At 37.1% G+C, this 15384-nt stretch overlaps 1 protein-coding gene across 1 annotated transcript in view; it reads left to right on the forward strand.

The window, feature by feature from the left end:
• LOC129268939 (DNA-directed RNA polymerase III subunit RPC5-like) overlaps window positions 1–14416 on the forward strand; it is a 52440-nt gene extending 38024 nt beyond the window's left edge. The window contains exons 13-17 of the mRNA XM_064105109.1: window positions 2198–2262; window positions 3129–3640; window positions 8273–8347; window positions 10839–10967; window positions 12700–14416. Coding sequence (XP_063961179.1) covers window positions 2198–2262; window positions 3129–3640; window positions 8273–8347; window positions 10839–10967; window positions 12700–12759 — 841 coding nt within the window. The 3' untranslated portion in view covers window positions 12760–14416. The remainder of the gene's footprint in view (window positions 1–2197; window positions 2263–3128; window positions 3641–8272; window positions 8348–10838; window positions 10968–12699) is intronic.
• The last annotated feature ends 968 nt before the right edge of the window (window positions 14417–15384 follow it).

A 15384-nucleotide genomic window follows, 5' to 3' on the forward strand; every position in this document is an offset into this window, starting at 1 on the left:
ATTCATGGCCAAAACAAAATGGGACAGATAGTATGAGCTTATAAACAAACCAGAAATTCTTGAATATCATATTCTTATAACCTTCAGCGATGTATAGCCTTACAAGGCAGGTTTCTTGTCTAAAATATATTCAAACCACTCTTGACCAATATTGTGAATGTTGATAGACCTGACTCAGCCCATTCATGCACAGCGCTGCACACCAATTACTGGCCTTGCGATCAGTTATGATCACTTGTGAATTAATAATAATGTAAGGCATTTATGAGGTGCCTATTATATAGTTGCTTATTCAGTGGCGCACTATATATTGCCCCCGACTATAGCTCCAGCTGCTAAATGCGCTCGGTGCATTCAAAGAATTAATGTTGCCAGTTAACCATTCAGCTCACCTGGGTTGAGTGCAGCACAACGCATCATGGCTGGGATTCAAACCCATGTCCCTCTGATTGAAAGAGTCTAAACCACGATGCCCCCACATTTGTAAAGCTGAATGGTGTGAAATAAAGTAAACAAATTTCAAAGCCAAAAATCTATGTAATTACTCTAATAATTGGCATGAGAACTAACAAAATGAATAAAGTGATAAATTTCCAAACCGTGCATTAGTTCAATTTTGTAGGAGTAATGATAAAAGTGGGAAATTTGGGGGAGGATATTTGTATACAAAAAAAATCAAAGGCCCAAAACCCACCTAAAATCCACCTTTTTGTTTCACCTGAACGAAGTTTGGCCGACACCTAGTGATCACTTTTTTCTCGCCCACCAGAGGTGAAGGCGAGACTTAGGGATCCAAATGTCATCCGTCCGTCACAAACCTCCACAACCGTAAGTCACTTTTCAACCAAACTTGGATGGTAGATGGACTTGGGGGGACCTGCATGTTATGCTGCAGTCGGAGGTCACATGGTAAGGTCAAAGGTCATTTTCAGGTCAACGTTAAAGTTTACATGCAAGACTTTCTTATGACACCTAACTCCGTAACCATAAGTCACTTTTCAACCAAACTTGGATGGTAGATGTACTTAGGCGACCTGCATGTTATGCTGCAGTCGGAGGTCACATGGTAAAGTGAAAGGTCATTTTCAGGTCAACATTAAAGTTTACGTGCAAGACTCTTATGACAAGTGTTATTCCATCCCAGTCATTTCACAATGAAGTTTCGATACAATTCTGTTGCGTGCCCTCGCAATTCAAAGCTTTGGCCCACGTTGTTGCATTAAATGCATTTAAATCATCGCCAGAAACACATTAATTCTGAACTTGTCGACGAACCAGTGGCCGTAGCGTCGGTTGCCATCTTGGTTGTCAATGTTAGAAGTCGATCGTGAACGAGCCCGAAAATGCTGCCTTCTGATTGGCCGGAATCACGTAAACCAGAAGCCAGCATGTTTTATAAAAGCAGTGTTCACGAAGAATGAGCGTTGAAATAACGTCAGAATTATTTAATTTTCATACATTTGGGAGTATAATCGTGAGGAGAACAAAGTGTTTATGCATGTTTTATAAAATTTAGAAGGTTATCATGAATTTTAATTCTAACACCACTGACCAGACCACGAAAAAACATGATACAATTATATGGCCTGCCGACTATCTGTTGAAAATTATCGTTACAATGCTTCCTGTACATTAAGTTCCTATTGTGTTGTAAAGGCCTGCATAAAACTATGATGTTCTCCCAAAATATAAGACTGGCACAGCGAACACAGTCACAAGATTATGAATGAAGCCTAATGAATATGTATAAGTACTTTCCACCATTGTGGGATTTGTGATACATTTGTGTTAACAATTAATGGAGGAGTGAGCCTTGTTTGAAAACATGATCAAATCACAAGTTTTACTGGCTGAATTATAATATTTCTTTCACTTAAATAAAGTTCATGAACATGATGGTTATTCTGGAAAGTTCTGCACATGAAAGGCTGCCAAAGTGAGGCAAATAAGAAAAACGGTGTTTTGACTGGGAACCACCACTATTGGATGTGTGTAAGAAGTTTGTAGGGAATTCAAAATACAATGCCTGTTAAATGAGATGCACATTGGGGTCTCCTGCTGTGCCTGCATTCATTGATGTCATGACATTTTGATTGATGCCCTTTTACTAATTCATTTTATATACAAGCAGAAAATTGTCATTTTCATATTGGTGCTTGAATAAATGTAAACTACACGTACTATTGGTTTCTTTCAGGATTTCAAAGGTGTTGAAAATTCCCAAACATGAAACAGAGAAGAAAGGCAAAGTGAGAAATGAAGGTAAGATCATTGGAATAAAACCCTCTCCTTGATTGGAATAAAAAGGAATTAAGCTCATTATGGGAAAGGAGAATAAAGATGATAATAAAAAAATGTATGCAACCAATTTGGCGCATCCATGAAACAAGGAGTTTATCTTCAGAATATAAACCCTGTTAGAGCCAGGTTAGTTGGACCCACCTCACAGCTGAGGGAGGGGGGGGGGTAATCAGTAAAAGTAGAAATAATGATACATTAATGAATTTTGGCTAAAAACACAATTTGCATTGGATTTGTACATGAATTCATGTTTTTTGAGCAATTTGGGTCTGACATACATTATGAAGTGTTGTGTACATGTATCTCAGAAGTGTAATCTGGTGTCACAAATTTGTTCTCAAAAGTTGCCCGAAACTTGAAAGAAAAAAGCCATGGAACGATGTGGCACAAGCTTTTTGTGTTAGAGATTTATCACTAAAAAATATCAAGGGGGAGGGGGAGGGGACGGATTCCATCCCTGGTGGGTGTTTCATAAAGCTGTTCGTAAGTTAAGAGCGACTTTAAGAACAACTGGTGATCCTTTCTTGTGGTGAATGGTAAGCATAAAAATGTTCATTGAAAATGGTTTAGCCCATAAGAAAGGATCACCAGTCATTCTTAAAGTCGCTCTTAACTTACGAACAGCTTTATGAAATGGGCCCCAGGACACTTATAGGGGTAAATAATGATTATCATTCTTCTTCAGTAGCGAGTATTCCTTTCTCATATAACATAGTTGAAACACAAATTATAGAGTGATATGAATTTCATTTTTCTTTCCATTTATCAGAGGCATATATATGTCGTTAATCAGACTGTATACTTATTTTTATGATAATTATATGCAGTTGAAATCATATCTGGTTCTGAGCGAGTGAAGACTGCCCGTAGCAGAGCTCGTACCAAGTCATCTTCGATGTCAGACTCCAGCCCAGTTAAGTCATCCTCAACTCAAAACACAGATGTGGCAAATCACGTCATAGACTTAGACACTTTCACTCCTTCCCAGCATCCCTCACGTATACCTACAATAGTATCTCTGGAGGGAAATACACACATGAATTCGGTTGCCGAGGGAAACATCACACGATCAAGCTCCACCAGCAATACTCAATCAACCAATGGGGGTGCAAGGGCGCCGGATGATGGTGGTGGTGATGGGGATTTGAAAACAGAACTTAGAACTTTCTTAGATGATATCTTCCAGGAACATTCCATTTTGAGTGTGACACAGATGAGAAAGCTTTTGATGGGGAGATTGACTGAATGTACTCCAGGTCATGTGTTGGGATCAGGTGTCAGCGATCAGCTGTTAGAAGAATGTGCCCGGGAAACAGGTGGAACTTTGCTTCAAGTTGCAGTGAGTTTGAAATCGCTTCTTTTAGTAATGTCAGAGTGACATTCAAGTGTGCATTGCATTTTCGTATTGATACTGCTGCTTATGTTCAAAGTATCAGTGATGATAAAAAAGTTGATAATGTAGATTGTCTTGGTGGTGTTGATGATGGTGGTGGTGTTGATGATATGATGATAATCATGGCTTGAAATTAGCGGTTTTCAAGCCATTGCCATTGGCAACCAAAACTATTTGCGGGCAACATAAAACTCCCACCATGGTTGCCAAGATGGCAACCAAAATAATTACGGATATTTTTTTCTCAAAAAGAATAAAATTATCTGGAATTTTGCGGCTAGCAAGAATGCTTTTCTAGTCCAAAGTTTACAACTTCTGGAGCACGAAAAATTTCTTTCAAGATCACATCGGTGCAAAGTTTTAGCTCCAAAAGATTGCCCAAAAGCTGTGATCTTACTTATTAATATGCATGAGCATGATTGCCTATTCATATCAGATTTATGAATCTTGATGAGCAACTCAAAATATGGCATTTTCTAAAGATTGAGGATATTTTTGAATGCCAAGTTGTAATAAGAACGTGAATCATTTTTACATATTGGAGTGACAATGATCTGATTATATTTGCGCATCATGAGGTCAAAGGTCATAGAGGCCATTATATACATGGAAATTAGCACTACAAAAAGTGAAAAACCGTTTGAATGATATACTTCAAACTTGGTTCCTACATTCATGTTGGATGGGCACTGATCCGAGTAGACGTTGGGGTTGCAAAGTCAAAGGTCATAGATTTCATTATGTATGGGCGTATCTCATTCTCTTGACAGCTGTATATCCGTTTGGGGAATCTACTTCAAACTTTGGTCATAACCATCTCTGCATGTCGGCTGACAGTGAAGTGATAAGAAATTGAGAAGTTGTCCTTGACAAGTTGAAATGTGTCAGAGCTTGCTAGAGACTTGACAGACATAGCATCAATTATTTACAAACGGGATTCTAACCAAGATTCGGAATAAAGAGAATTATATGTATTCAAATTTCATGCATGTATACTTTTTAAACGATGGCTGCTTATTAACAACCTGAAAATTGTCAGAGGCTTGACAGACATAGCAACAAGTAGTGTGCAAACTGGATTATCACATGTATTACATTGCAAATAGACTTTCAGCTATTACACATACATTTGTACATGTGATCATGTACAGTGCGTCCCACAAAAAACGAAACCGAGATTTAGCGATGATTTATCATATAACTTAATCAAAAATACAATAGACAAATGACCTACCAATGTAAAGCTGAGAATCTCCTCTGTCATCTGAAATTACTTAGATTATTCCTCATTTACACATGAGTGAGCAAAAACAATTTTGAAGAAAGGATACCAAAAACTCATTTGGCGGGGGTATCTGAATTTCAAAAAGAAAATCACATGCTGAAAAAGTTCAATATCTGCTCTTATATTTGATACCTTAATCACAGAAAATGGTCAAGAAGTAAAAAAGTTCTGTTCCCTCTAAATATTGCTTGTATTTCCATAATTTCATTAAATAAACATGTTTTCACTGGTTTCCCACTGAAGCTATTGCACGGTTAACAAAGGACTTAATGCATGGCTGATGGTCAACAAAATGGAGTGTCGAGTGAGTCTGGACGTTAGCCTGTAAATCCTCTTCATTTTATGAAATTATTGAAATTCAAGCCAATTCAATTTCAAATAACCAGAACTTTGTTATTGATTTTGAGGTCAAAGGTAAAGGTCACAGTGACATATTTTCATCTTACCCTTCTGCAGTCCTTGTAAACGCGATAACTTCAGTTTAACTTAACCTAGGCTGATATAATTTGGTTTGTATGATACTAGCATAGATTCTATTGATTTTGAGGCCAGAAGGTCAAAGGTGAAGTCGCCAACTTCTACTTTTCTTGCTTAACCAATAACTCAATTTTCTGTGTTACAGGCGGGCGTATTATGTGCTCCCCTTAGCGACACTTGTTAGATTATGCTTTTTTTTTTCAATTCTATCACTTACAGATATCATAAATATATTTTCCTGCAAGCTTGAATTCATGAAATCTAGTGCTTTAGACTAGTTTTTTTTTGTATGTTTTATTTCCTGCTTATTTTGTGCAGCCTTCCAAATCTATCTGCATTTAGATTATGTGTAACAACTTTTCCTGACATAGCAGTCTAGGCCCAGTAAGAGTCAGACAAAGAAATCACAAAAACCTAATAAATAGTTGTAGTTTTTTTTATCCTTTTGAGCACTGAATAATTGTTGGTGCCGTTTTCCTCTGCAAATAGAAAAAAATCAAATTCATAATCTGGATATTAAAAAAATAACTTCCTTCCTTTCTACATACAGATCTATGGAATCACAATCCACCAGATACAAGGTGACCTATTGAATCCCCTCGTTTTTCTTCAGCTTCATACCTCACTTTTAGCCTTGGTCTTGGTCTTTAATATTGGAAATTATGAAAGTGTGGGGAAAATATGTTTAGAGAAAATCAAGAGCAGTTGATGAGGGCAAAAATCCATTGTTGCCTGCTTTCCTTTGTTCTTAATCCATTCATAGTAACCAGTTCTAAAAACCTGCTCTGAAGATACAAAGAATATAATGTTACAGAATGTCTATGAAATAACGAGACTCTGTATTCAATATTTACCTGATTGAGTTATTGTAATTTCATATCATACCATAATTCAGTACCAATGAAACAGTGATTACAAAATCACTGCCCTCTACATTCACCATCTATATAGCTCTCATCTGAATTGAGGAAATGACAACTAATTTTCAACTTTAAATGCCAAGCAAATGTTTGTGTTTATTTTTTATTACACATAAATTACACATAAGTAATTTCAAACCTTGCAGAAGTAACTTCAATATCTATATTCACTATCAGCGAATATCTTTTGCAAACCAATTACCTTTGAATTTTTGTCACTGAGGCCAGGTCAATGAAACTGTCACATCCTTCAAAATATGATAAAAAATACATATAGCTCAAATGAAGAGAATAGAAAAAACCTTGTGAAGTCCTATACATAGGTTTTGAAGTAGCTACTTTCCATCTAATCTATTTCTTCAAGTATACTATGATCTCTGAAACAAAACAAGGTTTTCCCTGCTTCAAGGACTTGTCTCTTCAACAACCACACCAAACTCGCTTACACATTCCTGCAAAGCGTGGTTAAATTGACATACTGCTTATGATACTCATCTTCGTGCTTGGTACTTTGTAGGGTTCCTGCAAAAGACTCTATAAAGGTGTTTGAACTGGAGGTGTGTCGTGTGCTGTCACCAACTTAATGTTTCGGTTTTACTTTCATTGTTTTTTTCTGAGCGCTGATTTAAAGGTTCCTAGGGATAGTTGGGATATGACTGATGAGGGGAGACGATTCCAGTCTTTTATAGTTCTTGGAAAAAGATGAGTTTGCATGTGCATCTGTTCTGAAATGTTTGATGTAGAACTGCTAGTCATGACTCCGTCTTGCTTGATTATCCTTCAGAGAGATGTGTAGTTGATGTACATTAAACCATGAACAAGCAGGATGGGGATCCAACCTAATACATGTAAGTCCTTTAGAAGAGTAACACTTGAGTCTTGCCCATAGGTGTTAGTGGTGAACCTAGCTGCTGCATTCTGGACCTTTTCAAGTTTTTTTTTATGTTTGTGGTTGTGTAGGGATCCTAAGCTGAAGAAGCATAGTTAAGATGAGGCTTAACCAGCATAGTATACAAATTTTCCTTCGCCTCAGATGAGGATTGGTAAAAGAAGTTTCTTTCAAGAAGAAATGCATGGCCTTTCTTTTAGAATTTTCAACCTGTTTGTTGCATCTCATATCATTCTGCAGGGTGATGCCTCTAGGTATCTATGTTGAGAAATCTCCTCTCCATGCAATTATCTTTACATTGGTGTGCGTGAAGACGATTATTTGTAATCAGTGAATTTCTCCTTTAAATTAGAATTTTGACTCTTGACGATAAAAGACTTTTTCAAACTGTCTTGACAGGGCACAAGCCTTGACTTGATCATTGGTGAAAAGTTGATCGTTGACTTTCAAGGGCTGGATACCCACATTATCTTTCCTTATTGAACGCACATATCTCCAGAAATTCTTAGTATTTGCATTATCAGTTAACCCCTTGATATAATAGAGAGTTTTAGGAGCAGTGAACGAGAGCAGCATCGCAGTCGTCTGATCGTTCGAGTCAAGGTCGTCGTCTGCCCTTGTTCACTACAGATGCAAATATTTTAGATGTCATTTGACTTGTACGTGTACGAACGTTAAAAAAAAAATTGTGTGTAGGTAGATGACACCAAAATACAGGCAAAGTTGAAATTCGGAGTCCGCAGGTCAAAGCTCATTATATATGCGAGTTTTTTCAATCATATTGAATGAATTTCTGATCGCATTAAGCGGGGACATCTCAATCTGTGTCTTTTGGACACGTCAAATTTCTAGTTTCTGGGGGGGGGGGTTACCTCCAACAGGCCTGAAAAATATCAATGATGATCATGATATGAATGAAAACTTTGGTGATGATGATGATGAATATGACAACAGTGACATTGTGATCTTAATCTTAATCATTCAATCATTGTGTCTTTTATTTTCAGTGGCCACCTCAGTATAATGATATTCAAGATAAGAGATTATTTTGTAGAACAGCTCTAGGTGAATCACAAGACAAGGTTAGTATTCATAAATTTATCTAAAATCTGAAATATGTCATACTCTGAATGTTCAGACATATTGCCCCAAATCCACAATGGTGGTTTTTAAAACCATCAGTTGAACCCGTGGTTTATGCAGATTTCCTGTATAAATTACGCTTATTTACCGCCTATATTAAAAAATGTCCAATGCTGATGCACGCCTTTGTCACAGTGCGCCAAACTGACGCCTGTTGCCATGGTTAAGTACGCTATTTTATTCATGAGTCCACTGTTTTGAATTAATGAGTCCACTCGTCAAACAGTGGACTCATGAATAAAATAGCGTATATAACCATGCCGACAGGTGGCAATTTGGCACACTGTGACAAAAGCGTGCATCAGCATTGGACATTTTTTTTAAATGTAAGTAAATAAGCGTAATTTTTTCAGGAAATCTGCATAAACCATGGGTTCAACCGATGGTTTTTAAAACGACCTTTGTGAATTTGGGCCAATGTGTACAAAAACATGGAATATATTATATTGTACAATGCCTACTTAGCTTGTTGTACGTGAGCAAATGGGAGGCTGAATGTCAAACATTCGTACCGTTGCACACAAGACGTACCATCCAAAATGTACCGTTGCACGGCTTTAGGAGGTGAAGTCACAATACGATTTAAATCATTGCGCTCAGTAAACATGAAGGTGCAATACGCGTATAAGCTTGCTGGCTAAATGCGCAATGCTGCCCAAGGTCATGTGCGCTTGTGGGATTTTGCTTTTCGCTTTCAGTATTTTTGCTTCCTTTTCATAGATTACTACAGGGAAAAACTCTTGTTTTTTCGCTAAATTCCGAGGCGTTGTACAACACAAATAGCGAATGTTCTTATTCGTGCAATGGTGCTAGATTTCGCATTCAGAGAAAGAAAGAGACGCTCTATTCAACTAGGCTAACGCCTCGTTGAATAGAGCATCTTTCTTTCACCTCATGCGAAATCTGGCACCATCGCCCTCATGCCTATTCGCTATTTGTATAATGTCACATTTGGGCAGCTCCGTAATATGCCATGTATAAATTTATATGCCATGAAGTGTCATTTTTTTTTATATTTGGAAAATTATTTCACTATAAATAGTGATGGGCTATTGAATGTCTATGTTTCAAATCACAGAGAGGACCAGCTCCATAGATGCAGCTTGTGCTCCTGAGCATTTGGACACCTATTTCAGAAAAATCGGTCAAACGATTTGGGGCAAAAAGGCCATTGACCCCCACCCATTTTCATCAAAATTGTTTATTTCTTCTTCTGCATAAGTTATTTTAATGATTTTTGTGTCAATTTCTATGTTATTTTGGACAAGGAATTCATTTTAAACAATAAATGCTGTCTATGCACTTAAAGTCAAACCCTTACTTAATTTGGGAGGGGGTCGACTTCGTCACTATGTGACCGCAAGAAATTTTTTGACCTCGTTGCTCAGTGACTTTTTACTTTCAAGCTTTGCACATCTTTTGAGACCAAATTTGCGATGCCCAAGTATGCTGTTCCGAAATTATGCAACATTTTGTAAGTGCATGTCGGAGCCCAAATTGCTCAAAACGTGATTCTGTGTACAAAGTATAGTCAATTCAAATACTGCTTTTAACCCAATTTGCATTGACTTTTTATACACCCGTCCTAGACGGGACGTATTATGGTATCACACTCGGTGTCTGTCCGTCCGTTAACTTTTCCTTGTAAACGCGACAACTTTTCTTCTGATACTTCAAAAAAAAAATCTAAGTTTGTTGACTGAATTAAATTCCCTTACAGGTGTTAGCGGATTTCTTGTAGCTTGGCATTGTATAAATTTTGTCTTCCCTTTAGGTTTTTGCTTCCTTTAGGAAACTTGACCTTCTCCGCAGCCGGAGACAGAAATTTATTATCGCCCCCCTTGTTTTCTCTCTTCCATCTTTTTATACACCCGTCCTAGATGGTATCACGCTAGGTGTCCGTCCGTCCGTCTGTCTGTCCATTAACTTTTCCTTGTAAACGCAATAACTTCAGTCTTACATAACTTAGGCTCATATTATTTGGTGTGTATGATACTAGCATATATCCCAGGAAGGCTATTGATTTTGAGGTCAAAAGGTCAAAGGTCCAGGTCACACTGAAATGTTTTCATCTTACCCTTCTGAAGTCCTTGTAAACGTGATAACTTTAGTTTAACTTAACCTAGGCTCATTTTTTTTTTTTTGTATGATAGTAGCATAGATCCCAGGAAGCCTATTGATTTTGAGGTCAGAAGGTCAAAGGTGAACTTGCCACCTTTCACTTTTCTTGCTTGACCAATATTTCAATTTTCCACGTTACAGGCAGGCATATTATGTGCTCGCCTCAGCAACACTCATGTGTTAAACTAGGTTAGGTGTGTAATATGTTCTCGATGTGGCAATTTCAGAAGCATTAATTGTGAGATGACTGCTCAAAAATCTATCTAGGTTAATTGTTTATATTTTCAATAAATCTATATCAACCTACAGTTCCGCGGGGTAATCCTTGATCTGTTTCGAGAGAACTTCAAAGTGAGAAAGACCCACATCTTGGAGCAGTGCAAAGAAATATTGGGCGAGGAACCGTCCAATAAAGCAGAATTTGATAGGATTCTCAAAGTGAGTATGATATTACTTTGTCTTCTTCTCATCTGCAAAGGATGGCTTGTTATCATCGTCTGCATTTGAGGGGCGGGGGTGGCTGTACCCGTTTGAGAAAACCAGGGGAGCTTTTCAAGAAAGTGTAGGTTGAGGGAGGGTGGTCAAATGAACGCACCTTTTCAAGACAACTTGGGGAGCATTTCACGAAAGGCTGTGCTGATTAGTCTCTTATACCAGTAGTTTATTTGTGTGTCTGTGTAAGTTTGTGTGAGGGTATGGAGGTGTGAGGGTGTGTGTGTAACTGAGGAAGAGAAAAGAAGGAAAAAACACATTTTTGTGCATTTTCATATTAGGCTTATTTATTTTCAATGGTCTTGGTGGTGCATACGTGGTGATCGAGTTGCCGTACATGCAAGCTTATTATAATCAGCTTGCGATGGAAAGCCAGTTTTAAAGTAATATGCTTCAGTGCCTGCGTACAGATGGGGGAGGGGGGGCTTGGGGCGCTTTATTTTCATGACGTTATAAACTTTGTTTTGGCTGGCTGGCGAGCTGATATTTAGAGCTCAGGTTGATAAGTGAAATTGATGAATAAGATGGGAGAGAATGAGATGCCCTGTACATTATCCCCCCCAAAAAAAAAAAAAATTAATAATAATGAGGATCATGTATAGTAGTAGATGTCTGAACGAAAGCAAGTGAAAATGTGGAATGAGAGAAAATGAGAAAAAGTAGAAGAAAGACCACATTCGAGAGAGAAAAATAGGAAACAGAATGAGAGATGCACATGCGTCCTTGCTACATATGGCATTATTTCACAGTAGATCAAAACGCAATTCATTCTTTCCAGGCCCCCCCCCCCCCCCATCTGACCCCTTTGAATTCCCTGGTCAGGCGTTTACCTTGAAGTCTCATGTATGCTGCGTGATCACATTCACTACTCATCAGCTTTGCAAAAGCAAAGAGACAAAACTCACACATTCAAGGATTATAGCACTGAAATTTTTTTGATAAATCACATTTTGCATGTTTGGAACAATTAAATCATACATGTAATTGATTTGTGGCAAGCCCTGTGTTCGGATTGAAGTCCAAATCGGCTTCATGTCGCAGGTGATGATGACGTCATTGCGATTTAGAATTGACTTTACTTTTATTCCAACAGGGAGGTTTGAACTTTGATTTCTGTAGTCCTATCACAATTTTGAATTCGGATTGCTAAGATTTTAATGGCTGGAATGCTCATATCAAATGTTATTGCAATTTCTTTGAAATTTGGATTACAACTAATCGCATAGTATGCGCCGGGCTTAAAGGTACGTTTGTATTTTGTTTTAAATTGAATATCATCTTGGCCTAGCAAAAATCTGAATTCTATCCTCGCCGATTACGCTGCCAAGCGGCTGTCTGTTGAGTGGGACATTGTATCATATGGATACAGTGTACATGTACTGAGTCGATTTTTTTTTCTTTGACTAACACATCAGTTTTCAAAGTCAAACAAATTTACCCAGTCCCGACAAGATTGACTTAGCGGAAGTTAACTGTATATACAGACATTCAGTGATATACTTAAGTAAGACGTGGGCCCTGTTTCATTTGAATTGCTTTCAGTGTCAGGTTACGGTTAAATAGGTTTTGACATATTGTAATTCATTTCCTTGAGATCATCTGCTCTATTAGCTAGATAGATGTTATTAATATTATCTTTGTAATTTACTGGTAGTCTCAATCTCTTTCTTTTTTTCAGAATGTTTGCGTTTTCAAGAGCCCCCATTGGTACTTAAAAGGATCCATACCACACTCATGACGAAGGCTGCACACCTAGATGCTAATTTTTATTTTAATATGAAGTGAAGATAGTGATCATTTTCTACGTATAATCAGCTCTTTAATATGATCTGTTTACTAGGCCTATTGTTTACTGCTGATTTCCTTTTGGAGATACAATAGACTCTGAATAACTTGACCATTCATCATCCTCTTTGTTAAGGCATATATGTTGATTTCATCTTCAAAGTCTAATATTGCCTTTTAAAGCCAAACAGATATTTGTGGTTCACCTTGTTTCATTTAGACTGTAGACTAAATGTGCTTTATTCTACAAGTGTGAAAATGAAAATATACTCCAAAACATGCTACAAGTTAGAGTAAACAGGGCCATTATGTTCATCTCTAGAATGAATGATTATGGAATAAGACTCTATGGCCTTTAGGCCTTTATGTATGCTATAGTTTACCTATTGGTAGCCAAATGTAATGCAAATCTTGATGACTTGATAGTCAATTTCAATCAATTCAAAACCACCAACTAGTATTGATTTTCAGTATTTAGAGAAGAAAACTGATGGTTTCATGCACAACACTGATTATGCATGAAACCAGTTTATGTGTTGTCCTTATTGTATTTCTTTGAAAATAGATTATAATAAATGTATTAAATGATAAGTTTCCCCCATCAAAATACTGAATGCCAGCTTATAAAATACTTCTTGTTCAGGTTGACAGCTCTGCTTAATAATCCTATTCAAATTATTTGAAAATTGACCAAACACATGAAGTTTTGACATATTGGCCGTGATTATAGCCCAGATGTAGACTAGACCATGGTTTGAGTAACGATTTAAGGGCTTATTTTCTTCTAATGAACAGGTTAGTGTATTTCTTGTATGAAATTTTTCGCATGATTTAGTTAGATTTTAGTGAAACCTGTATCTTAAGTCCTCACTAGGGAGAAAAGAAAAGAGAAGATGGTCTTTACGGAAAGGTTTTTGTTTCATATTTTTCAGTTGAGAAAAGAATGCATGAGAAATTAAAATTTTAGTCTTCATACAGTCCTTTTATACAGTTGGCTGCTTAAGCAGGTTTTACTTTACATCAATCATAGTGTCATAATCTTGATCATTTTCCAAATTTTTTTCCTAACAGAGTCTGATTTAATATCCCAAAATAGGTCAGTTTTTGTTACAATTAGATTTCATCTTGAGGTGCTGCGTAGCCCTACTCTGTACTACGATGCTATTCATGCACTCATGTATATTAATATGTTCTGAGAGTACCTGTATTAAGAGCTGGGGTAGCTCTAGTTAGACACATCCATTATACAGTGCTTACAAGATTTGTTGAAAGTAAGTTACTCTTTAATATATGTAAGTATCAGGGATGCCAACCGTCCCGTTCTCCGTATTTTCTACGGATTGACACATATCACTCCACAAATACGGTGTACAAACAAATAGTTCCGTTCAATGAAAATTCCAATAACTTTTTCAAAGCGTTCCAAAACTAAGATCACTTCTTCATTATTATCATGATTATACCGTATTTGCTTTTGTAATTCCTTGATTCTTTTGTAACATTGCTTTTTTTGTTGATTTTATGTGTGTTTTTATGCCTTTTTGTAAAACATTTGTCAATTCAGCTTAACAAGCTGCAATCATTTGTTTTAATAAATCTTGAATCTTGAATCTAAGTTTGTAAGTGCTATTACTTAAATACTCCTTTGCATAGATCAGCACTTCCGCAAACTCACACTCGCCATTTATATTTTCATTTTGATTAACAATGGATACATGCAAAAAAAGGTAAGTAACAGAGGCGATTCTTACTCTGGACCATCAAAAAATGGAGAATGGCCAGCTTTGATGCCAAGTAAGTAGAGTAAGTTTAGGAAAATGCAAGCGCCCTGGCATAGCCAGCAGGTTTAGGATGTGCCTGGGGCCTGATGACCGCGCTGCACTGGTGGAGCTGGCTCCGTGCTGTGTTGAGCATACGTGTAGTTACTAGTAGTCCACGTCAGTATTTTATTCATGTTCTGCTGCTATATTGAATCACACAATGCAGGCTAGAGGCGTTCCACTTGTAATAATTGAGTGATGTTTTAGTGTTCTTGTGCGTTTGTGCGTATTTTGCTCATTTTCGCGTGAAAAATTGCTGCGTCGCTATGTGTTATACTGAGAACACCTCATTTGACAAATGTAATTTTTACTGACAATAGTCCTGTAGGGTTGGCATCTCTGAGGTATACTCCTTCAGGATAGGAATTGTATTTTGAAAGTCTTTTTATCAAAAAGTGTTACCAAGAGATGGTACTGTTATATCTTTAACACATTATTGGAGAGTCATCGAGCCCTAACTTAGGCAGTAAAATCAGACTGTGCTAGAAAAAGATCAAGATTAAGACAATCAGCTCGAGTAATTGTTGTGTGGCGGCATGAGACTCAACGAGACCTACAGTGTATGAGACCATGCCTCAAAGCTATATGCTGAGTATTAAACATGATAAAAAGAGGTTCAATGTTCAATATAATTCAAAAGAAAACAAACTTGACTTGAGCATAAACATGCGCTAATGAACAATATTTCTGTTGTATCTGATTTTACAACAAACAATATGATGTTGACTTTCTTTATTATGGATATGGTTAAATAGATT

The sequence above is a fragment of the Lytechinus pictus genome, chromosome 10 (assembly GCF_037042905.1).
Source record: "Lytechinus pictus isolate F3 Inbred chromosome 10, Lp3.0, whole genome shotgun sequence".
Taxonomy (NCBI): domain Eukaryota; kingdom Metazoa; phylum Echinodermata; class Echinoidea; order Temnopleuroida; family Toxopneustidae; genus Lytechinus; species Lytechinus pictus.